The sequence below is a fragment of the Salvelinus namaycush genome, chromosome 33 (genome assembly GCF_016432855.1).
Source record: "Salvelinus namaycush isolate Seneca chromosome 33, SaNama_1.0, whole genome shotgun sequence".
NCBI classification, from domain to species: Eukaryota; Metazoa; Chordata; class Actinopteri; order Salmoniformes; family Salmonidae; genus Salvelinus; species Salvelinus namaycush.
Genome location: NC_052339.1, coordinates 26,055,630 through 26,079,394, shown reverse-complemented (window position 1 = coordinate 26,079,394; position 23,765 = coordinate 26,055,630). Strand labels below are relative to the sequence as shown.

Below are 23,765 nucleotides of genomic sequence, written 5' to 3'. Positions count from 1 at the left end.
TTACTAACTAACACAAATACTTCAGTCTCAAACTAAAACAATGAGACTGGATGAGAATTTACTATTTTAGAGGCTAAAACCTGTCAGCTGCTATATTTTCAAAGCTCATTATAGAATACACCTAATGTTAATTATCCACATGTTACTACCTTGCTATATGCAGACAGTTAATCTGGCTAACTCATTCAAGCAGTGATCACTTTTTCACAGCTAAGCCGTAGCGCATGGTATCCAGTCTTACAATGTGCTACAGGCTTGAGCTCCAGACAAGAGGAGATATTTCATTGTTAGGTTTCAATGTTCTCCAAATCTTCAGCTCCTGGCAAGATGAGGATCTGGATCAATATTTTCACTTTTCACACACACCCAGAGAGAGAGAGAGAGAATAACAACCAAGAACAAAGGGGAGAGAAAGAGAGAGAGAGAATAACAACCAAGAACAAAGGGGAGAGAAAGAGAGAGAGGGTGTGTGTGGGAGCGAGAGATGCGCCATGAAATGAATAACTGTCACATACTTCGTTGGGTGCGGTTAGCTTCGCTTGAATGATTACGATGATGATCTAATGACAGTACACAGCTTTTCATATTCTTCATTTGGCTGAGTGCTCCTTGGCAGACCTACTCAACAGATTTGTGGATGAGGCACAGAAATACTCATCTCTTCCTTCTCCGGCTAAGAGAAGGTGTGTGTGTGTGTGTGTGTGTGTGTGTGTGTGTGTGTGTGTGTGTGTGTGTGTGTGTGTGTGTGTGTGTGTGTGTGTGTGTGTGTGTGTGTGTGTGAGAGCGAGTTGGAGGCCGGCTGCTATCTACTACTGTAATATTTCTCCTGTCACTATGAGAAATATCTAGCCAGTAGGTAAAAAACTTCAGAAGAAGAGGTTACATATTGCATTCCTCAAAAGCTACGTTTTGGAACCATCCCTTTGTGTTGTTACAAATATGTTTCTGTAGTAGTAGTAGATGTTCATAACATTTCATTACATAACTTCACTAAAATATCATGTCTCACTCAATGTGACAAGGCTCCTTGGCCTACAAATTCTGCGTAGTTCTGGAAAGCTGTTCGGGACCAATTCATAATGAACGCCAATTATCTTTGTACGATGTCCATTGTGTACACTGTGTAAAAACAATGACGTGTTTCCAAGTTACGACATATAACCCTTTGCCAGATTTTGATACATCTGAACTATTTTCTTACAACTACAGACACATATAGAGATACACTATATATACAGCAGTATGTGGACACCCCTTCAAATTAGTGGATTCGGCTATTTCAGCCACACCGGTTGCTGACAGGTGTATAAAATCAAACACACAGCCATGCAATCTCCATAGACAAACATCGGCAGTAAAATTTCCCGTACTGAAGAGCTCAGTGACTTTCAACGTGGCACCGTCATAGGATGCAACCTTTCCAAAATGTCTGCCCTGCTAGAGCTGCCCCGGTCAATTGTAAGTGCTGTTATTGTGAAGTGGAAACATCTAGGAGCAACAACGGCTCAGCCGCGAATTGGTAGGCCAAACAAACTCACAGAATGGGCCCGCCGAGTGCTGAAGTGCGTAGCGCGTAAATATCGTCTGTCCTCGGTTGCAACACTCACTACAGAGTTCCAAACGGCCTCTGGAAGCAAAGTCAGTACAAAAACTGTTCATTGGGAGCTTCATGAAATGGGTTTCCATGGCCGAGCAGCCACACACAAGCCTAAGATCACCATGCGCAATGCCAAGCGTTGGCTGGAGTGGTGTAAAGCTGGCCGCCATTGGACTCTGGAGCAGTGGAAACGAGTTCTCTGGAGTGATGAATCATGCTTCACCATCTGGCAGTCCGACAGAAGAATTTGGGTTTGGCTGATGCCATGAGAACGCTACCTGCCCCAATGCATAGTGCCAACTGTAAAGTTTGGTGGAGGAGGTATAAAGGTCTGGGGCTGTTTTTCATGGTTCGGGCTAGGCCCCTTAGTTCCAGTGAAGGGAAATCTTAACGCTAGAGCATACAATGACATTCTAGAGAATTCTGTGCTTCCAACTTTGAGGCAACCGTTTGGGGAAGGCCCTTTCCTGTTTCAGCATGACAAAGCAAGCTCCATACAGAAATGGCTAGTTGAGATCGGTGTGGAAGAACTTGACTGGCCTGCACAGAGCCCTGACCTCAACCCCATCGAACACCTTTGGGATGAATTGGAACGTAGACTGCGAACCAGGCCTAATCGCCCAACATCAGTGCCCGACCTCACTAGTGCTCTTGTGGCTGAATGGAAGCAAGTCCCCGCAGCAATGTTCCAACATCTAGTGGAAAGCCTTCCCAGAAGAGTGGAGGCTGTTATAGCAGCAGAGGGGGGACCAACTCCATATTAATGCCTATGACTTTGGAATGAGATGTTTGACGAGCAGGCGTTCACATACGTTTGGTCATATAGTGTATGTATGGCTCTATATAAGGGTATTTGGCTTTATATATGGCTCTGATCACATACAATATGTCATTGTAAAATGTTGTTAGAACTGCAATAACCAATTAAACTTGCTACTTATAGCAGGTATTCATAAAGATTAATTATACGTGGATAGGCTTATAAGTACCTAGTTCAGAGACGTACATAGTGTAACAGTATAACTTTAGTACGTCCCCTCGCCCCGACCCGGGCGCGAACCAGGGACCCTCTGCACACATCAACAACTGACACCCACGAAGCGTCGTTACCCATCGCTCCACAAAAGCCGCGGCCCTTGCAGAGCAAGGTGCAACCCTACTTCTAGGTTTCAGAGCAAGTGACGTAACTGATTGAAACGCTACTAGCGCGTACCCGCTAACTAGCTAGCCATTTCACATCCGTTACAATAGCATAGGCTATATTAATAACCTGCCATTGGTCATTTCACCATTTTTCATATGGTTTAATTGATTTGATCTCCAGGATGCCTAAGATAAATAAACATATTGTAATGAAAGCATACTTACCTTTATAAAAAGCAGAACTTAGTGTGCAGCATTTTCCAAAAATCAAACCAGGTTTTCTTTCCAACACTTTTGTTAAGCCAAAAATAGGTTGCTGTTTAGATGTAGGCATCAGCAATTCCCTCCACATATGATCTTTTTTTGCCTGTTGACCTTTATTATCAACGTCTAGTAGTCTCTGATTTAATTCCCTCTATGTCCTACTACCCGCCTAGCATTTTGCTCCGGGATTGCTGCACTGCACTCCACCCCATGCCTCTTTGATTGCATTCCTGTATTTTATTTAAACATCCGGGTTTTCCCACTGACTGTGCTTACTCCCCTCTCAGAAGCCATCTTGGACGCAGTTCAGTTTCTTGCATGTGAATGTCGGACCCTGTCCTCAGCGACTCACGACAACAGAGTAGAAACGGTTAACGCGCACCGCGGAGCGAGAAATGTGTTTATTTTAATCATCGAGTTTCTTTTACCTTGTCGATTTTACATCCTGGAATCGACCGATCCTTTCCCGATGGATTTGTTTATATGTAAAACTTACTTCTAGCCCGTGCAATTTTGTTGCATTGGGGGACTGTACACACAAAAGCAACGCGAACTATTGGTGCTGTGGACATCGAAGGCCTTGGGTCATTTGGCTCGTTGTGTTATGCCGATCATCTTTTTAAATGTTCGCAAAGGAAAAGAGGTTCAAAAGGAGAACATCTGGTGTGTTTCTTTTTAATTAAAGGAATATGTTTGCTTCCTGGCTGACTTTTGCACTTCTTCTGGGAACTTTTTGTGCAGGTAAGCACCCTATTATGTAATCGCTTATTGAGGTTAGCGAATTGTCAATCAGTTATAGACTGTATCCAGTGATTTCAAATTGTAAGAGAATCTAATAATGTAGAGACAAGCCAGGGATAACATGCTGTTGGTAGTCGCTTGGCTATTGATATTGCCTTAAATATAAATGATAGTTATCTTATTATATTTTTATCAAATGGCATTGAAATAGCTAATGCAGTAATTCAATAGTTGACATCTTGTTTATGTTATTTTAATAAGTGACGATGCGAGAGGTTATTTCGGCTTCTCGATGCAGTGATTCATTGTCTATAAAGATCAATAAGTAGATCGCAACCACATATCATTTCCGAATTATTTCGATTATTTTGTCATATCTATTGTCAAGGCTCAGTGATGAAAATAGATGTATCGTTTTTATTCGACTATATCTTTTATTTACGTCTGGCAGCTCGTATTTGGCAGAAATATGAAATAAGTCATGTGGCCTCATAATGTTTCAAAGATCATTTTAAATATAGAAGTGTGGTACTCTATTGGAAAATACAGAAATATGCAAGAGATCCACAAGCTGATTTGAAGTGTTTTGCACGATTATAAGACACATTTATCCGTGTAGTTTGTCCTGTGTAGACAACAGTTTTTTTTTAAGCATGAGTGAAGATTTCTCTCGCCATTGAAGCGCATGACAGGGAGGTGTTGATACTGGAATGAATTATACTTATTTCAGATCACAACAAGTAGTAGAATTCCACACGTATTTCACAGAGCCCAATATCACGTAGCCTAATAGTTTTTCTTGTAACAACAAATAATATATGCTTTGGTTTTGGGGTTTTCCAAATAGGTTTTAAATAAGTATTCTACTCTGGATTTCCACGCGAAATTGAATGAATTAAATGCATTATGTGATTGTTCTGTTGTGTAGTTCCCTTTTCTAAAATGGCTCTTGTGTCTATTTTTGTTTTTGTTGAAATAAAATGATTTATGTCACATATCTGAAAAAATTTATCAAGTTAATGAATCACTTTTGTGTATGATTACCATTCATTCCAAAGCACAGACACAAATTATGCTTGTTGTCAAACACTATCCTAATGTCCTGATATTTTGGTAATTGGTTACAAAGTGGCAATTCTGGATACTTAGCCAATAGTGTTGCCTGGCTCCCCGTACTACTTGCTCCGGCCAAATGCTACACCACGCCCAGGGACATTTGTTTCTTCTCCGCAATGAAGTATAAAGTACAATAACAAATGTAGCCAACGACAGAGCAGCGGAATATTCTAGTGTGAGTTGTCAGGCTAAATGCAGGTTCAATGCATTCTACAGTGACTTGGTTAGCCTACATAAAAGTTCACAAGGCCGCGGAGCCAGGCAGATTACCAGGACGCGTGCTCCGAACATGCTCTGACCAGCTGGCAAGTGTCTTCACTGACATTTTCAAGCTCTCCCAGTCTGTAATACCTACATTTCAAGCAGACCACCATAGTTCCTGTGCCCAAGAACACCGAGGTAACCTGTCTAAATGACTATCGCCCTGTAACACTCACATCTGTAGCCATGAAATGCTTTGAAAGGCTGGTCTTGGCTCACATCAACACCATAGACACCCAGGACTCACTCCAATTCGTAAGCCGCTCAACAGATCCACAGATGATGACAATCTCTATTGCACTCCACACTGCCCTCTCCCACCTGGACAAGAGGAACACCTACGTGAGAATGCTGTTCATTGACTACAGCTCAGCGTTCAACACCATAGTACCCTCCAAGATCATAAACTCAGGACCCTGGGACTGAACACCTGCATCTGCAACTAGATCCTGGACTTCCTGACGGGCCTCCCCAGGTGGTGAGGGTAGGCAACAACACATCCGCCACACTGACCCTTAACACAGGTGCCCCTCAGGGGTGTGTGCTTAGTCCTCTCTAACACCAATATTAAGTTTGCGGACAACATGAGTGGTTGGCCTGATCACCATGACGACGGTGAGACCGCCTATAGGGATGAGGTCAGAGACCTGGCAGTGTGGTGTCAGGGAAACCAAGCTCTCCCTCAACGTCAGCAAGACAAAGGAGCTGATCTAGGACTACAGGAAACGGAGGGCCGAGGACGCCCCCATTCACATCAACAGGGCTGTAGTAGAGCGGGTTGAGAGCTTCATGTTCACATCACTAAGGATCTATCATGGTCCAATCACACCAGCACAATCGTGAAACGGGCACGACAACGCCTCTTCCACCACAGGAGGCTGAAAGAGGGTAGTGCGTACGGCCAGAACATCACTGGGGCTGAGCTACCGATGCACTAAGTCTGGAACCAACAGGACCCTGAACAGTTACTACCCCCAAGCCATAAGACTGCTAAATAGTTAACCAAATAGCTACCTGGGCTAACTATTTGCATGTAACCTTTTTTTGACTCCTCACACGGTGCAGCTACTGTTTATCTATCCTGTTGCCCAGTCACTTTATCCCTACCTATATGTACATATCTACCTCAATACAAGAAACGTAGTCCTTTCAACCATCCAAGTCCTAAAGATCACTAGGGATATGATAGGTCAATGGCAATACTCTTGGTTTCTTGTAAGCAACAGAAAGATACGTTCTCAATACACAACCAAAACATTTGGGCTACTATTGAACATCACATGTGTTATCTCTTTTCTGAGCAAGTCCGTGGGAAGAGACAAGTCATTGTAATGAAACATGCCAAATCATCGCTGCCACTCAGATCATTAGCAGCCAGAATAGTAAAATGGTTTTGCAATGCAGTAAGAGGGGTCTCGTAAAACGATCTGTTTTGGCTGCTGGATGCGTTGTGTAATGGCCTCACTGATTCCGTGGCTCCCTGGATAGCAGCAGAGGTAGTAAATATGCAGCTTCGCTGTGCTCTGCTCTTTTCAGCTGATCATCCACTCTGTTGAGACAAAGGAAGCCGGATCCCTGCCCATGCTCTCTCCATCTCTCCCTCCTCTACCTCTCTCACCTCCTTTACCTCTCTCTCCTCCTCTCTGTCTTTCCCTCTACTTCTCTCTTTCTCGCTCTCTCCCTCCTCTACCTCTCCCGTCTCTACCTCTCCCGCTCTCTCCCTCCTCTACCCCTCCCGTCTCTACCTCTCCCGCTCTCTACCTCCTCTACCTCTTTCTTTCTCTTTCTCTCTACCTCTCTTTCTCTCTCTCTACTAGCAGGAGATGCTGACCTGAGTCATAGCATCTCTCTCCTCACTCACTCCTGTCGATTCATTGGCTTTTGCTGAGTGGAGGAGAGACTGCGATTGTCCCGTATCGTCTATGACAGCACGGCGTCAGCCGAGGCAAGGGCTGCATGTCCCGGTGTCGATTGACCTTGCCCACCGACGTGTGTGTATATATATATATATATATATATATGTATATGTGTGTGTGTGTGTGTGCATGTACTGTGTGAGAGCAGGACATGGGGTTTGGAATGCTTTTAGTGCTTTCTCATCGTAACATCACTGAATCAGTAACAATGTGGTGTGTCTGTGTGTGCTGTGGTGTGCTGGATTTTCAAAGGTTTGGCCACATGGTGTAGTGGGGGAGGGTTGCTCCTCTGGGTTATAATGGCCACTGCTTTACCCTCTCTTCTCTACCTGAGACACACAACATCTAGCCCATTTCTGCATATTGTCCCGAGATTTGCAGTTGAATGCATTTATCATTTTCATATGGATACATTTTCTAGCGCATTGACAGAGAATTAGGGAGGGGGACAAACACTGTGGGGGATGGGTAGCCTCTAGCAGGCGTAGACTTTTAAAGTGACAGGGTCTATTTTCCCCCCCTGCCAAGAAACAAAGATGTTGAGCTGTAGGAGATTCATGGCATAGTTGTTTGGGAGAGAATCGGTCAATTTCTTTTCCAAAAAGGATGAATGTGAGCCCACAGAAAAGGCTGAATGTGTGAGCCCACAGAAAAGGCTGAATGTGTGAGCACACAGAAAATGATGAATGTGTGAGCCCACAGAAAAGGTTGTGATTTTTGTTTTGAGCTTTTCCCTCAATGTAATCCATGAATCAATCTTTCTCATAAAGATGGCAGGCATCTTGTAGTTTTTGCGTCATCCCCCCCCCCCCCCCCCCCCACCTCATAACTTGTTGTAGAAAGCAATTGGCACTTTAACATGAGAGACGGGCTGGAATTCTGCCCTGAAAATCCTAACCACTGCTTGACTCCATGCTGTTCATTCATCAACACTTGTATTCGTTATCATGTTTGCTCAGTCATTTCCTAGAATGGAACAAAAACAAGCAGAAATGAATCTCATTGCATCGAAATCTGGCCCCCGCAGCAAAATCATTCTCAATGCTTGTTGTGAAAGCAAATTTCACATAGAAAAAGCAGTGATTGTTCAATAGCAAGTACAAACATTGTAAAGAAATAGGCTGTGACCATGATCGAATTAATATTCAGCTTCAGTTGAATGTGACAATGTGGCGAACTGAAGCAACGCAAAGGTAGAACTTTCTTCATCACCTCTGTGAAAAAGTCTTGTTTTTGAGAGTGGGGTTCAGAATCTGACACATTTACAGCAGCCAGGTTAGAGTGAGGGAAGAAGGAAGCAGCGAGTTTGGTTGGAGCAGCGAGGGAGATCAGCGCTGGCTGTGGAATTTCCTCGTCGTCCGCCTCACACTGTGAGAGGCTTAGCACGCTCCTTCATAACATGTTGCGCAAACACGGGAAGAAATGTATACAATGCACCACTTGCATGCCTTCCTTATGTGATTGGCTTCGGTCCCTGAAAGTGAAGAAACGTTGCTTCCATTAATCTGTCGGTTTACAATGGCTTCTTTCCTAATTTAACTGCAGATCTCCAAAACCCACAGAAAGAATGAGGGGCTAATTTGATAAGCGCAGATCAAAAATCTGGTTACAACATGGATGTCCTTGGGGCTCCCTTCTCCCAGTGTATGGGGAAACATGAGCCATCCATGTTTGACTCTACTGCTTGGCACAAATCGCGACTCATGGCAGGTTTGAACCCAACCAAAATGTATTCAATGGAGCACAGCGGCCCAGTGAGCGATTACATTTTCTCGCCCACAGCAAAGACGCTGTGCGAAAGGAAATGGAACATAATTGCATTGACTGTGTATTGACAGAGCGGCTGAATTGATGATTGTGTAGGGGTAAATGTATGATGTGCTGGCTATTTGAAAAAACACTGATTTACTCTTGATAGCCTAATGCAAGTACAGTTAGTCACTACAGGCTTATTTTGCTGTATTTGCCTTATGTTTCAGCTATTTGCTAAGCTGAAGCATTAATAGAATCTCTCCTAACAGCTATTAATATAGCTTGTTACAGGAGACAGAACATCATAAGCCAGAGCACATTGCAGTTGTCATCTTTAGTGCACTGGCTGGTCCAGGGTTTCTAAGTTAAACCTTATCCTAATGCTCCTATGTCTTCATCCTTGCCATTCCTGGTGGGGCAATGTTGACTCCTTTAGTTTACTGCCATGATGAGGCCTCATGCATAGTTGTTTGCCTGCTGAGAACGGCCATTAACTGTGCTCATGCTTGGGGATGGGGATGGGCAACCCTTAAGCCTATACGCCTATAGAGATGGTTCAGATTAGTTTACTTTTAAGAGAGGGGCACTTCATTTGCACGGTTTATCACTGTCCTTGTGAACTTTTTTCCTCTGCATGGGCCTGGGAAACATGCTGAGTGCTGACAAACAGGCATTGCTTACCAAACCTTGGATAATGTCTCAGGTTAGTTATATCTTGTCCCCAATTCTATTATTTCTGAAGTGCGAGTGCAGTGTTTGAAGTGGGAAGGCTTGTGAGCGTCCCAGCTCGGTTGTGTGCTGCTGAGAAGCCACAGTGTTCTGGCCCCAGCGTTTGTTTACCTATGCCGATAACACGTATCTGGGCAAAGCCGCATGGGTGGAATGCGGTATATAAACAATGATATTTGGCAAGGCCTTATCTTGCCGTGGGCCGTGTCGTACATCATACGCAGCACTCAAAGTCCTCCTGAACATGCAGTGGGATGGGATTAGCCAAGCGTTTGCTGTTCGATAATACGTGCTACGTTTCATAGCATGATAATGTATTACCAATGTTTACTGTTTAGCACAAAATGCAGAGATCAAGCTTTTAGAGTCAATTTCATATCCCGCTTGGGAAATGGATAGACAGCATCCAACAATCTAGATTCTACCCATATCCACTTTCATGGTTTATCTCTTCAGAAAACAAATGAGATTCCAATCTGGCTCTTTTATCTCTGTTGCCTAACTGCAGATTTATATGGTACCCAAATTCTTATAAAATGATGGGATATTCTTGACCATTAGGGGCCACGGCAGAAGCCTCTAGTTAATGAAATATTGTAAGAACTGATGCTGTGTTCTTTGCCTTGGACCTGTTCTGTAGCAGGAGGGCCGTGCCGTGCTCTGTCCTTATAGAAAGTTGCCAGAACATTCTCTTCTCTACATTTTGAGTTGATCACCAATACCAGACCGATACCATGACGTCAACCCTTTAGCCCCAGCCGCTAGACACTTTGATCTACAGGAATCAAATGGGTCTAAGCAATATGGTGGAAACTCAACCTGACCTGCAAGATAGATTGGGTAACCCAGTCCATCCAGAGCCACGGGAAATATCTAGAGGATTTGGCTATCAATCAATCAAGTGTATTTATAAAGCCCTTCTTACATCAGCCAATGTCACAAAGTGCTGTACAGAAACCCAGCCTAAAATCCCAAACAGCAAGCGCTGCAGATGTAGAAGCACAGTGGCCAGGAAAAACTCCCTAGAAAGGCCAGAACCTAGAAAGTAACCTAGAGAGGAACCAGGCTCTGAGGGGTGGCCAGTCCTCTTCTGGCAGTCCCGGGTGGAGATTATAACAGAACATGGCCAAGATGTTCAAATGTTCATAGATGACCAGCAGGGTCAAATAATAATAATCACAGTGGTTGTAGAGGGTGCAACAGGTCAGCACCTCAGAAGTAAATTGGCTTTTCATACCCGATCGTTCAGAGTATCTCTACCACTCCTGCTGTCTCTAGAGAGTTGAAAACAGCAGGTCTGGGACAGGTAGCACATCCGGTGAACAGGTCAGGGTTCCATAGCCGCAGGCAGAACAGTTGAAACTGGAGCAGCAGCACAACCAGGTGGACTGGGGACAGCAATGAGTTATCAGGCCAGGTAGTCCTGGGGTTTGGTTTTGGCTAGGGTTTGGTTTTGGCTAGGGTTGGTTTTGCACTGGGGCATAATTATCTTTCCCTCTGTCCTCTGATTTTCTGCTCCACTCATTCTCCCCATTTCAGAGAGAAGTGGTTGCAACAACTTTAACTCACTGTGAGTGCTAGGGGGAGGGGGGTGGCTGCTGGTTTTGGAGCTCCTTTCACTGTGGGATTGATGGCCCTCATGCTCCTGTGTCTGAAAGAAGCCTCCTCTTCCCCCAGAGGACCTGCGGGGTGGCTCCCCCCTCCTAGGTCTCTCCTCTCTAGAGGCCATTTGTCTGAGAATCTGGGGCCCCTTTCTGGTGGGGCAGACCCAGACCCTATCTAGGGCCCCCCATCTGCTTTTGTGTCCCACGCACTGACCCACCCCTCCTGTGCTGAGATGTCAGGCAGGCTGCTGCTGGCCTGTTTGTGGAGCCCGTGGGCCCCATGCTGGGGGTGGGACTGGGAGAGGAGGCAGGGGGGATGGGGCATGGTGGTCAGTCACCCATTCCCCTTTTGAGTTTAGTAGGATATTGACACCACCTCTCTCAGATCAGGGGGGTGAGAACAAAGATTCCTATTTTACGTCTGGGTTGTACTCTGGAGGATGCGGATGTGTGAAGCACTGTTCTGCGATGTGTGGATTAGGGATGTTAACTTTAACCGCGTGAATATTTAAACAATAGGGCCAAGAAAGGTGGGTTATTTAGGACAAACAGTCTGGGTTGGCTAAGAATCAAAGGATTGTTGACATGTAAACTATTTTTCCTCTCCAAATGTTTATTGAAAGCATCAATTCATTTGCACAATGATCAGTTGTCTAGCGAAGCTCACTCCTGCCACAGATTTCTCTCTCTCCATACCAGCTCAAAAATGTCTACGTACTAACTCAACATTTCCAGGTAGTTGAATATGCATATAGGATATGTTTCTTCATTTGTAGTATTTTGTGCCGATTTCCATCTATCCATGTTGCAGAGAGTTCAGGCCAAAGAGTTGAGTCTTGGTTTCATCAGACCAGAGAATCTTGTTTCTCATAGTCTGAGAGTCCTTTAGGTGTCTTTTGACAAACTCCAAGCAGGCTGTCATGTGCCTTTTACTGAGGAGTGTCTTCTGTCTGGCCACTCTACCATAAAGGCCTGATTGGTGGAGTGCTGCAGAGATGGTTGTCCTTCTGGAAGGTTCTCCCATCTCCACATAGGAACTCTGGAGCTCTGTCAGTGACCATCGGCAACATACTCTGACTGAAGCCCATGTTACATTTGTCCTGGATGCGGCCTACATTTTTCAACTTCCCAAGCAGTTTGGCCGTCGTTAGGCTAGTTCACACCAAATCAAAGTTTTGGTATAAAAAAAAAAGCTGCCCATCGTCTAGATGGGGCCAACCTTTTCCATTCAATTGGGCTTCCGAGTGGCGCAACGGTCTAAAGCACTGCATCTCAGTGCTAGAGGCGTCACTACAGACCCTGGTTCGATTTCAGGCTATATCACAATCAGCTGGGATTGGGAGTCCCATAGGGCGGCGCACAATTGGCCCAGCATCGTCCAGGTTAGGGTTTGGCCGGGGTAGGCCATCATTGTAAATACCAATTTGTTCTTAATTGACTTGCCTAGTTAAATAAAGGTTAAATAAAGTCCTGTGTGGCTCAATTGGTGGAGTGTGGCCCTTGCAACGCCAGGGTTGTGGGTTCGATTCCCACTGGGGACCAGTAAGAACAAGTATGAAAATGTATGCACTCACTACTGCTCTGGATAAGAGCGTCTGCTTACTGACTAAAATGTAAATGTATGCACTCACTACTGCTTTGGATAAGAGCGTCTGCTTACTGACTAAAATGTAAATGTATGCACTCACTACTGCTCTGGATATGAGCGTCTGCTTACTGACTAAAATGTAAATGTATGCACTCACTACTGCTCTGGATAAGAGCGTCTGCTTACTGACTAAAATGTAAATGTATGTCGGCTTGCATATTTGGCTAATACATAGGTTACTCTGAACCAGATTGCATGGAATATGAGCACAATGTAACTTTTGGACCGCTTCTGAAAACATGTAACACACTTTATGGGGTGAACTATCCCCTTTAGCTTTCTGGATCTAGATGCAGTGGTGTTTTCTCTGAGATGGATGGGTCAGGTCCTCTCCTGCTCCTTCCTCATCCCCTCACACCCCATGCCTGTGCTGTGTGTAGACTGTGGAGCAAACTCTCTATTCTCTCCTGCTCCTTCCTCATCCCCTCACACCCCATGCCTGTGCTGTGTGTAGACTGTGGAGCAAACTCTCTATTCTCTCCTGCTCCTTCCTCATCCCCTCACACCCCATGCCTGTGCTGTGTGTAGACTGTGGAGCAAACTCTCTATTCTCTCCTGCTCCTTCCTCATCCCCTCACACCCCATGCCTGTGCTGTGTGTAGACTGTGGAGCAAACTCTCTATTCTCTCCTGCTCCTTCCTCATCCCCTCACACCCCATGCCTGTGCTGTGTGTAGACTGTGGAGCAAACTCTCTATTCTCTCCTGCTCTCCCTCCCTTGCTTGAGCTTCTTGTTGTTTTGATGGAGATGACGGCGGCAGCTGCTCGTCTGGTTTCTTCCTCATCCGCCGTCTCCAGATGGAGGCGTACACTGGTTCACGTAGACTCCCAGGCTCCTCTGGTGACCCTCCCGTCTCGGGCCCAGCTGTCGCAGACCGTCAACACACGCTTACACTTACAAACAGACTTCTGTTTGACCATTTCTCTGATGTCTTCGGCGTTCTGTTCCAGCACGGCCTTGATCTGGCTGAGAGGGAGCAAAAGGTGAAAAAAATGAATATTTCAGACCTTGAAGCCATTTTTCTGTGCCTTTTTTAAAAATGATTCCTTTTATGACGTTGCCTGTGACTCAGCTTCATCATACATTTGTATCATATTGTAAGCCAAGGCCACTGCCAAAACGTTGCTGGAATCCTTGGTTTTGTTCTGTTCTTGTTTAATTTAATGTTACCGTGACCGTCTAGAGAACATACATTCACTATTGATGGACAATGGAGATTTTGGAGGAGTGTGTGAGAGGGTCACATATTCCCCCAGTCCTGAGAGGGGTAGCAGGCCGAACCATAGACATGGTGATGGGCAAGATCCTCTCGAGTGGTTGGGGGAGGGAAGGGGGGGGGGGGCCAGCGACAGAGGGAGAGGGTCACAGGGGGCGCGTCTTTGTCATGGTAAACCCAGTGACTTGACCACCTGCTGTGAATAAGGCTCCAACAATGGCTGTCTACAGCTGCATGGGAAATGGACAGCCCCCAAGGATGTAGACTGACTCTGAAAACTTTATCACACCACTGGGGGAAGTGTAAATATTACAGGCTAATTTTCAGAATTGAGTAGTCTACATTTACAGAGCTAACATTTCCTCTGAGCTTAATTTGAGAAAATAGTGAGTGGAGGTCATGCTTCAGGCTGTGTGATTATTTTAAATGTAGGGTAGACTAACACAAGCTGGCTAATAGGGGGCTCAGCATGTTCATATTGGCTATTTGTTAGGGTTGCTTTCAGGTCCAGGAAACTTCCCCCACGGCCAAATCCTATGACAAAATATTTACACAACTCATACTTTTGCGTCAGTAAGGATTTGTCCCTTAACATTTCTGTCTGGCAGTTGTGAGATGCTTTGAAAGAGAACCTCGGGAGTTATGCCCATCTCTCCCTGGTGCTGCTGAGGCTCAGTTGGTGCTTTGTGGGTCCATTGTCTAGGGTCCTTTTGTACTGTCACTGAGGGCAAACACTGATTGATCGCCGCACATTAAGCAATAGGCTAATATTATGCTGTCCCTGTCAGATGGGCGGCAGTGTATTCCGAGCCACGCAGACTGATAAATGAGGCTGAAACATTTCAGAGTCCTGGAACAAAGTAAATCCTATCCTCATTTTGAAAACTGTGCAGTTGAGTTGCCTTGCGCTGTGCGGCCAGTTCTGTGTTACTGTATTCTGTTGCTTTTTGTTGTGGTTGGTGAACACAGGGTGTTTCCCCACCCGCACTACACACACAATGCCAGCTGGATTCATTGATTCCGATGGTTTATAGTGTGACGGAGAGGGCCTTCAGAAGGTCAGACCTATGTAAACGGACCTTGTAGACGATACTGAATGTGCTGTGCAGTACATTCAGGCCTATGCTATGCCACCTCTGCATAAGGTATGCGGTTCAGGCCTTGTCGTGACCTAGTTTTGGAGCCCCCCCACTGAGATTCCAGCGTTCCAGTCGGAAGGTGCCCTCTGCAGACCCTGTTGGTTTGGGATGAGAATGAGAGAATCGTCTGGTCCAATGGCTGTGGCCTGTCTGTACCCAGTCTCCACTCAGAATCCCTCACACACTGCCTCGCTCCGTTGGCAGGCCTCCCATCCACTCCGTTTCCCTCTCTTTTATATATGTATTCCTGTGCTCCGATTTTTTAAAATGTATTATTTTTGTTTTGGTCCGTGGTTATGCGGTCGAGTTGTGGTTTGTGTTTTTCCAGTGGCTATAAATAGCAGAGTATTTGAGTTAGTATCTGAATGAGTGGGAGCAGTGCAGCGCAGAAGAAAAAGCCCTTTTTGGCATCCAGCTGGCGGCCTGCCAAAGCCTGGCCGAGTGTAGCGTGGCGGCGGAGCGTGCTTTTGGAGGTGGTGTAGTAAAAAGGAGTGAAGAGCTGTTTAAAAAATATATATATATATATCTTCTCTCTCGTCTGGTGTGTTTTTCTTTTTCGAGAAATGAAGGCAGCGTTGTGAATGTGAAGAGGCACTGTCTTGTTTTTGTATTTTGCTTGCTGATTGATTATCGTTTGGGGTTTCTTCGAGTAGGCCGAGGTTATGCGAATTGAGTTAGGGCGGGCTTTAATGCTATGACAAAAGTCTTTGTTGCTTATAATTTGAAAGATACCAATGTTAACTCAACCTTCATCCAGAGGACATTTGACTAGTGCTATTAAGAATTTAAAAAACAATATTGCTTCTCAATATGTCAGAAAATAAATGCAATTTGTTCCGAATTAAAGACCATGTCTGTCTTATCAAAGATTGAATCACTTGACACTTTTGTCTAGGATATGAGGCATGGCTGTTCTTCTTAGATTAACCTTTGGACTGCATGTCATGTCCAGACAAAGCCATCAAACATATATGGTAGGTTTGCCAGATATGTGTGTGTGTCTGAGACGTATATGATCATTAACACTCTTGGTCATAATCTTACACAGATATGCAAAATGCCCAATGTGATCATATGGATTTGAAAATGAACTGCTCAATGAAATGTCATTATGGCCCAAACCTTGTTATTGGCCTTGGTTTTTGAGACACACAACAGAGCACCTGTCTTACTGACGTAAGGAATGCCAGCTCAAAGCCTGTTTACTTGTGTGGATCTGGCAAAGGTGAATCTGACACTTTGATGGTCTGTGTATAGCGTAGTTTTGAATCTTTTTTGTTGTTTTCATTTGTGGGAAACATGCATGCACCGGAGCAGCATCTCGCCATTGTCACCACCGCTTATTCACCGTGTGAGAAAGATGACCTTGCCTCCCTCACCAGCTATAGGCTTCCATTCAGGGGTGTAGTCAAGCCTCCATTCAGGGACATGGAGTGTTTTTTTTAAATGTAGGCCTGTCTCCATAGTGATTAGAGAGGCCTTCTGTCTTAGAGGATATTGAAAAACAGAATAGGGCTTTTGTGAGTGGAGCTTAAACCAGCTATTTCATAAATGAACCACAATGTTGCTATTTCCCAACCCCACAATCTGATTGATTTCTCTTTTTCCCAGCACAACAACCCTTTTATTGCACCTATACAAAACGTGCATAATATCTTTCTGAAAAATAGAATGTTAAGATAATTATATGGTTTGGTTGAACATGGGTGTCTGGAGCACATGCTAATGTTCAAAATAAATTTGCAATGGATGAAGTTAACTGTCTTTCTGTTGCCAAACTTTGCATCTGCACTGTCCTTCAAGTAAATGTGTTTTTGTAAAATATTCAGTGGATATAGTTTGAAGGAGTCCTTGTGCATCGAGTTAACCTGTTTGGGCTGCAGGGGCAGTATTGAGTAGCCTGGATAAAAGGTGCCCATTTCAAACGGCCTCGTACTCAATTCTTGCTCGTACAATATGCATATTATTATTACTATTGGATAGAAAACACTCTCTAGTTTCTAAAACCGTTTGAATTATATCTGAGTAATACAGAACTAATTTTGCAGCAAACTTCCTGACAGGAAGTGGAAAATCTGAAATCGATGCTCTGTTCTAGGGCCTGCCTATAAATGTGCTTGATATGTATTAGTATACATGCACTTCATACGCCTTCCACTAGATGTCAACAGGCAGTGAGAGAAGAAATGGAGTGTATAACATGATCTGAGGTCGAATAAAAGCTCTTGGCATGACGTGACACCAATTTCCTGTTTTCTGGAACGCGCGAGAAGGGACCTGGTATTGCCTTCTGAAAAGCTGTCGTTATAGACGACTAATATCTCCGGCTTTGATTTTATTTGATAAATGTGACAATATCATCGTAAAGTATGTTTTTTCAATATAGTTTTATTAGATTATTGAAATTTTTTCGGGACGTTAGGCGTGTTGCTTTGTCTGCGTTTGTTCACGAAGGAGAGCTTCGCGCCACTTTGCTAGCTTTCCGTGCTAATTGACTGGAGAAGAGGACATTCTAAAACCAAACAACGATTGTTCCCGACAAAGGACCCCTTGTACAACATTCTGATGGAAGATCATCAAAAGTAGGACCCATTTTATGATGCTATTTCATATATCTGTCGAACATGTGTACTATTAGTTTGCGCCCAGATTTTGGGCACTCTCTCGCTATAACTAAGCTGGATGTCGTAATGAAGTTATTTTTAGAATTCTAACACGGCGATTGCATTAAGAACTAGTGTATCTATCATTTCCTATACAACATGTATTTTTTAGTAACGTTTATGAATAGTTATTTGGTCAGAATAGTTGAGTGTCATAAAAATATCCGGACATTCTGGGAAAAAGATGCTACGTTAGCACAATGTATAACCACTGATTTCAGCTCTAAATATGCACATTTTCAAACAAAACATAAGTGTATGTATAACCTGATGTTATAGGACTGTCATCTGATGAAGGTTTATGAAGGTTAGTGAAAATTAATATCTTTTGCTGGTTTGTTACGATCGCTAACTTTTGCTGCTGGTAAGTGGCTTGTGTTTCTGGCTCATGTGTTAAGCTAATATAATGCTATATTGTGTTTTCGCTGTAAAACACTTAAGAAATCGGAAATATTGGCTGGATTCACAAGATGCTTGTCTTTCATTTGCTGTACACCATGTATTTTTCAGAAATGTTTTATGATGAGTATTTAGGTATTTCACGTTGGTGTCTGTAATTACTCTGGCTGCTTCGGTGCTATTTGTGACGGTAGCTGTGATGGTAGCTGCAATGTAAAACTGATTTATACCTCAAATATGCACATTTTTCGAACAAAACATAGATTTATTGTATAACATGTTATAAGACTGTCATCTGATGAAGTTGTTTCTTGGTTAGTTTGGTTGGTTCTTGGTTAGTTAGGTTGGTTTTGTGCATGCTACCTGTGCTGTGAAAAATGTCTGTCCTTTTTTGTATTTGGTGGTGAGCTAACATAAATATACGTGGTGTTTTCGCTGTAAAACATTTTAAAAATCGGACATGTTGGCTGGATTCACAAGATGTTTATCTTTCATTTGTTGTATTGGACTTGTTAATGTGTGAAAGTTAAATATTTCTAAAAAATATCTTTTGAATTTCGCGCCCTGCACTTGAAGTGGCTGTTGTCATATTGTGCCCGGCTTCGGGCTTGCAGCCATAAGAAGTTAAAACAACTCCTACAACTTTGCAATCATTGGTTTTTGTTTGGCATACATTTTAAAGTGAACAATCTGAATATCAGCATCACTCTGTTACCGTGGAATTTCCCCGGTGTTATTTTGGTCACCTGCTTTCCCTGACTCGAATGGGTCCCAAAAAGCCCAGTGTCAGTATTCCAAAGTTCTATTTGTACACTGTCAGTATAAACCTGCACTCTCTAGGCACAGCAAACAAACGGTTCAATAAGTCCTATGCCCATTTATTTTTCATAGGCCTTTTTCCTTTCACTAGCCCTTGCTGACATCAATGTATAGAAACTGCTAGAAAGTAGTTTCTTGCTTATTCACTCTACACTATTTTTATGGAAAGGTTGCACTCTAGCCTTGACATTAATGTGCAGAAAGCTGTTGACAGTTGCTGTGCCTACGTCATAGACTAGGCTTACTTCTAGCTTTTCATTTCTAATGACAAAATTCAAAAAGCACTCGCACACTTGAGCTATCTCTGTTGCAGGTGCATGGTATAAGTTGGATAAGATGAGAAAAATGAAGAAACCCACACTGCTCTTGATAGTCACTGATCTTTAATAAGCTTTACGTATCGGCCTCACTGCCTTCGTCAGCTTTTGTGAGCTTTTAAAATGAGCTCCCTTATGTAGACATTTCTAATGACACAAAAGCCAACCTTCTGCGTCATTAACTCTTATACCTTGCATTATATGGAAATGTTGACATACATTCTGTCTACCGTCTCGTATTCTACAGAAGGTGCTTCGGCCAGAACGTTGCTGTTCTTCCATGTTGTGGAACTTAATCTTGTGTTGTTTTCTTTACCTTACTTTTGTAACTTGACAGGAGTGTCAAAAGATTGTGGAACATTATAAATGCTGGTCAGTTGAATGAACTAGTTAGCCCTGCAGCATCTGGTAACTTGCTCAAAAGGCTAGTCTTACTTCTCAGTAGCTTTTTTGAAATCTTGGATAGATGTCAGTTTCTTGTTACATCTCTCCAGGTTGTGGTCTTTAATACCATTTAGATATTCTTTGTAAAACTGTCACCACATCCGCTATGTTTGGTTTGGATGAGTTTGTTAGGTCCACTCAGGCGCTTGTAAAAACTGACGTCAACACCTAGATAGAAGAGAAGTCTGTCATTTCTTTGGATATTGAATCAGTTGAAAGATTTTAAATGAATAGTGTGTACAGTTTTCTAGATCACTAGGTATTTTACAAGTGCTACTACTCTACTTCTTGTTAAGTACCCCCAGCTTCCCCAAGCTTTAGAGTCAAAACAAGTATTTATTCATTCAATATTATTGACCTGTGAAACCAGCGTATTAAGCTTTTTAGTGATAGAAATTGATCTTTCCTGGCAGTGACCTCAAATCCTTTTATAGTAACTCTGCATTTACAGTGTGCATGTTACTTCAAACACTTGCAGCAAGGACACATTCTGCAGCTCATCCCTTTTTGCTCAAGTCAAGCCGGACTTGCCTTTTGGACTTTGCAGTTTTCATGGAGAGGCACATACTTGAATGAAATGCTTTCTCGTTTTTTTTGTGCTGTGTCTTTTTGAAGACCTAAAACTCTCCCTTCCTTGCTTCTGAGAACCAGTCAATTTGGAGTATTTGTTTTGGTGCAGGGGAGCTCCTTGGCTGTGATGGCGACGTATTGGTAGTCATCCACAATGACTGACCTGCCTAGCTTGACTATGCAATGAGTCTCACGTTGGCTCCTATCTGACAGTAAAACAGTTGAACACTTTAGCGTTGCTAAAATCAAATTAACCAAAGCATTGCTTCTTGGGCAAAATGGAATGATGCCATACTGATTTCAAAATAGTTTAATCCCTTCAAACTCTGGATCCTGAAGCCAATTCCACTGCATTTATTTTATTGTTGCCCCCTAATCAGGGACTGATTTTAGACCTGGGACACCAATTAGGTGTAATTTAATATTCAGGTAGAATAGAAAACCAGCAGGCTCTGGACCTCGTAGGGTCAGAGTTCAATACCCCTGGACTAGACTGTGTAATGTTTGTCTTTTGATGTCATACATGGCGTGATGCAATTTCCAACATTTGTTTTCTGTTCTTGCAATAGTTGCCTCAGGCAACTGTTTTATTAGCTAGGCACACAGATGTGCAGAAGTGAACACACGCTGGTGTGACTCAAGTGAATGTCCTTTGACCTCATCCAGTGGCCCAGTTTCCTCTGCAGGAAGCAACTGTCTCAGTGTGGGGCTCAAAGGAGGAAGTGTTCTCTGCTCAGGTAGCTGCATATGCCAATGACGAAGTTGGGTCTCGCCAGTAGCTCGGACAGGGCCAAGCAAGAGTCCCCGTGCCAGGAAGGTGTGTGTGTGGGAGGGAGGGTGTGTGTGTGTGTGTGTGGGAGGGAGGGTGTGGGGAGGGTGTTAGGGTGTTGTGGGGGTGTGTGTTGGGGTGTGATAGGGTGGGTGGGAGGGTGTGTGTGGTAGGGTAGGTGGGAGTGTGTTGGGGGGTGTGGGGGGGGGGGGGGGGGGGGGGTCTGCGTGTGTTAGGGAGTGCCAGGGCAGAGTTTATGGAGCGCTTTATTTACATGGCTGGAGGGGGAGAGAGAGCGGAGGATCTCCCCTTCACGCCCTGCAGGACCCACTAACTGGAGCGGAAAGACCCGTCTTCTGCAAACCCACCTGGAGAAAAGACCTTATTTCAAATGGTGCCCTCCGCTTCTCCTCCTAGACCTAGAAATTATGACCCTGCGGCAATGCCAGATTACATGACCAAACTGATGGTGTTGTGCCTCCTACCCCCCGCAATACCATTGGGATGGAAATGTAGAATTTACAGGACTGATATAGGGCACATTGTATGATTTTTGTGCTTTATATTAGAACAAACAATATGTGCTCACTATAAGAAATCACCATTTTGGACATATCTAGGCCAGCCTTAAATTATGGGTCGCAGACCTGTTAATGGTGGGTCGCGACATGTCACAGTACATTTATAATTATTTCATGAATTACTGGAATTGATTTTGGCCAAGTGCAACTGCAATCTCTGTTCAGTGCGCTCTCTGCTTTGACAGCTGCGCGAGTGGGTGGAAGATGCCGTGTGCTTCAAGGTTTTCCAGATCTTTTTTCGGCAGTTTTCCTGAAGATAACTGCACGACCCACACGCTGCAGTGCTGTTGTTGAGCTGTAGATGATGCGCTGTCAGCCACTGGCTTGCAATTCCCACTCGCCATCACTCACCCGTGTTATCGAATGTACTCAAGCTAGCCACAAGTTCTGACTGAGTTCAATTGTCATGAATCGCTAATACAGCGATGCGTTTCTCTCTCTTGGTTTAATACAAACTTTGAGAAATAACGAGGAGATCACACAATGTGTTTTGAGCAGGGAAGTGCTTAGTAATGAGTCTCTCAAAACGAACAAATGAAAACGACAGGTCCTGACCAAACATCCACAGCATGACGGTAAACCCAGGGAGTTCTTTCAGAACAGGGCAGAATGCTTCAGGAAACAGTGCTTTGACAGCGGAAAAGTAAGTCAGCTAGCAAGGCATTGTTGTCATTTTATAACAGGTGACGACAAGCAGAAATAAGGGAGTACCATCTCTCGTTGTAGTCGATGTGAGTTTCTCTTTCAAACAATCCCCTTGTACACAGCCAATAGCTAACTAGCTAATGTTAGCCAAGCAAGCTACTGATAGGGCAACCCTAGCAACGGTACAGATGAAGATGGAACAAAATAAACTGTTGCTGTTACAATACAAGCAATCATTTTTATTCTGGAGTACACTGATTGACGCAAGTTGCTTTTTGAGGCTGAGAAACTGACTGAGAAAGCAGTAGATGTTCTGATCCAGTTTGGCACCAGTCAGGGTTCTCTACTGACAAAAACTGAGCCCAGAATATACCTGCTTGTTGAAAACGTCAAACAGTCACACATCTATCATTAGGACTGTGTGTGTGTGTGTGTGTGTGTGTGTGTGTGTGTGTGTGTGTGTGTGTGTGTGTGTGTGTGTGTGTGTGTGTGTGTGTGTGTGTGTGTGTGTGTGTGTTTTCTGGTCTACACCTGTGTGATGTGATCAATCAGTTTATTCCAGTTCAGAATAAAAACAATTTATTGTATTTTAACAGCAAAAGTTCCAAGCTAGACAGATATGTGAGAGTGTTTTTAATGGGGACAAATAAACATGAAGAGGTATTTATATGGGTTTTCATTGTTATTTGTCTATGTTGCATTTGTTACTGGGTATAAGGGCAATGAAATGTACCACGCTTGGGTCCCAGGAAAAAACAGCATTTCTCATTTGGGTCCCAGGCTAAAAATGTGTAAGAACCCCTGGTCTAGGCTAAAAATGTGTAAGAACCCCTGGTCTAGGCTATGTCACATTGATTATATAAGGATATAGCACTGACTGCGTAGGTGATGGACCCGCTTCGCCAAGCTCTTTTACCTGTCAATATGTGACCTGCAGCCATTTCACAGTGTTGGTTTGCAGCGGTGGGCAGATCTCTCAGTAGGGGGCCCCCTCTCTTATGGCAGCCCGTTTCTCATCCTGAGCCACCTGGCGCCATTTTCCGGCTCTCCGTGGCAAGGAAAAGTAATCTGGTTCACGTTTTTGAATTCCGGATCCACAGAGAGTTGTGGCAGGAGCAGGCTCTTTTAATGCTTAGATGGCCAGCTAGTGAGCCAGCTGAATTATTAGCATGTCTTGCATTGATGTTTTGGGGCTAAAACTCTCCGTGAACTCTGTACTCTACAGTTTTACCTCGGTAGTGACGTGACCTTTTGAGGTAATGGATGACTCTTGAACGTACGTTCTTTGGGTAGCTAACGTTGGGTAAGTCTAGTCTGCTGTACCTGCGCCAAAACTCCCGTATTTCTCTCTATAGTTTGACTTCAACCTTTTTAAATAGTGAACCAACATGTTTTCAGCACTTTTTTATTTCCATGACTGATCAAAACAACT

The 23,765-nt window shown here is 43.9% G+C and overlaps 1 protein-coding gene across 1 annotated transcript in view; it reads left to right on the top strand.

The window, feature by feature from the left end:
* Positions 1-3,279: 3,279 nt before the first annotated feature.
* The window catches only part of LOC120027789 (activin receptor type-2B), a 79,199-nt gene continuing 58,713 nt past the window's right edge, over positions 3,280-23,765 (top strand). Inside the window, exon 1 of the mRNA XM_038972815.1 lies at positions 3,280-3,745. Coding sequence (XP_038828743.1) covers positions 3,694-3,745 — 52 coding nt within the window. The 5' untranslated portion in view covers positions 3,280-3,693. The remainder of the gene's footprint in view (positions 3,746-23,765) is intronic.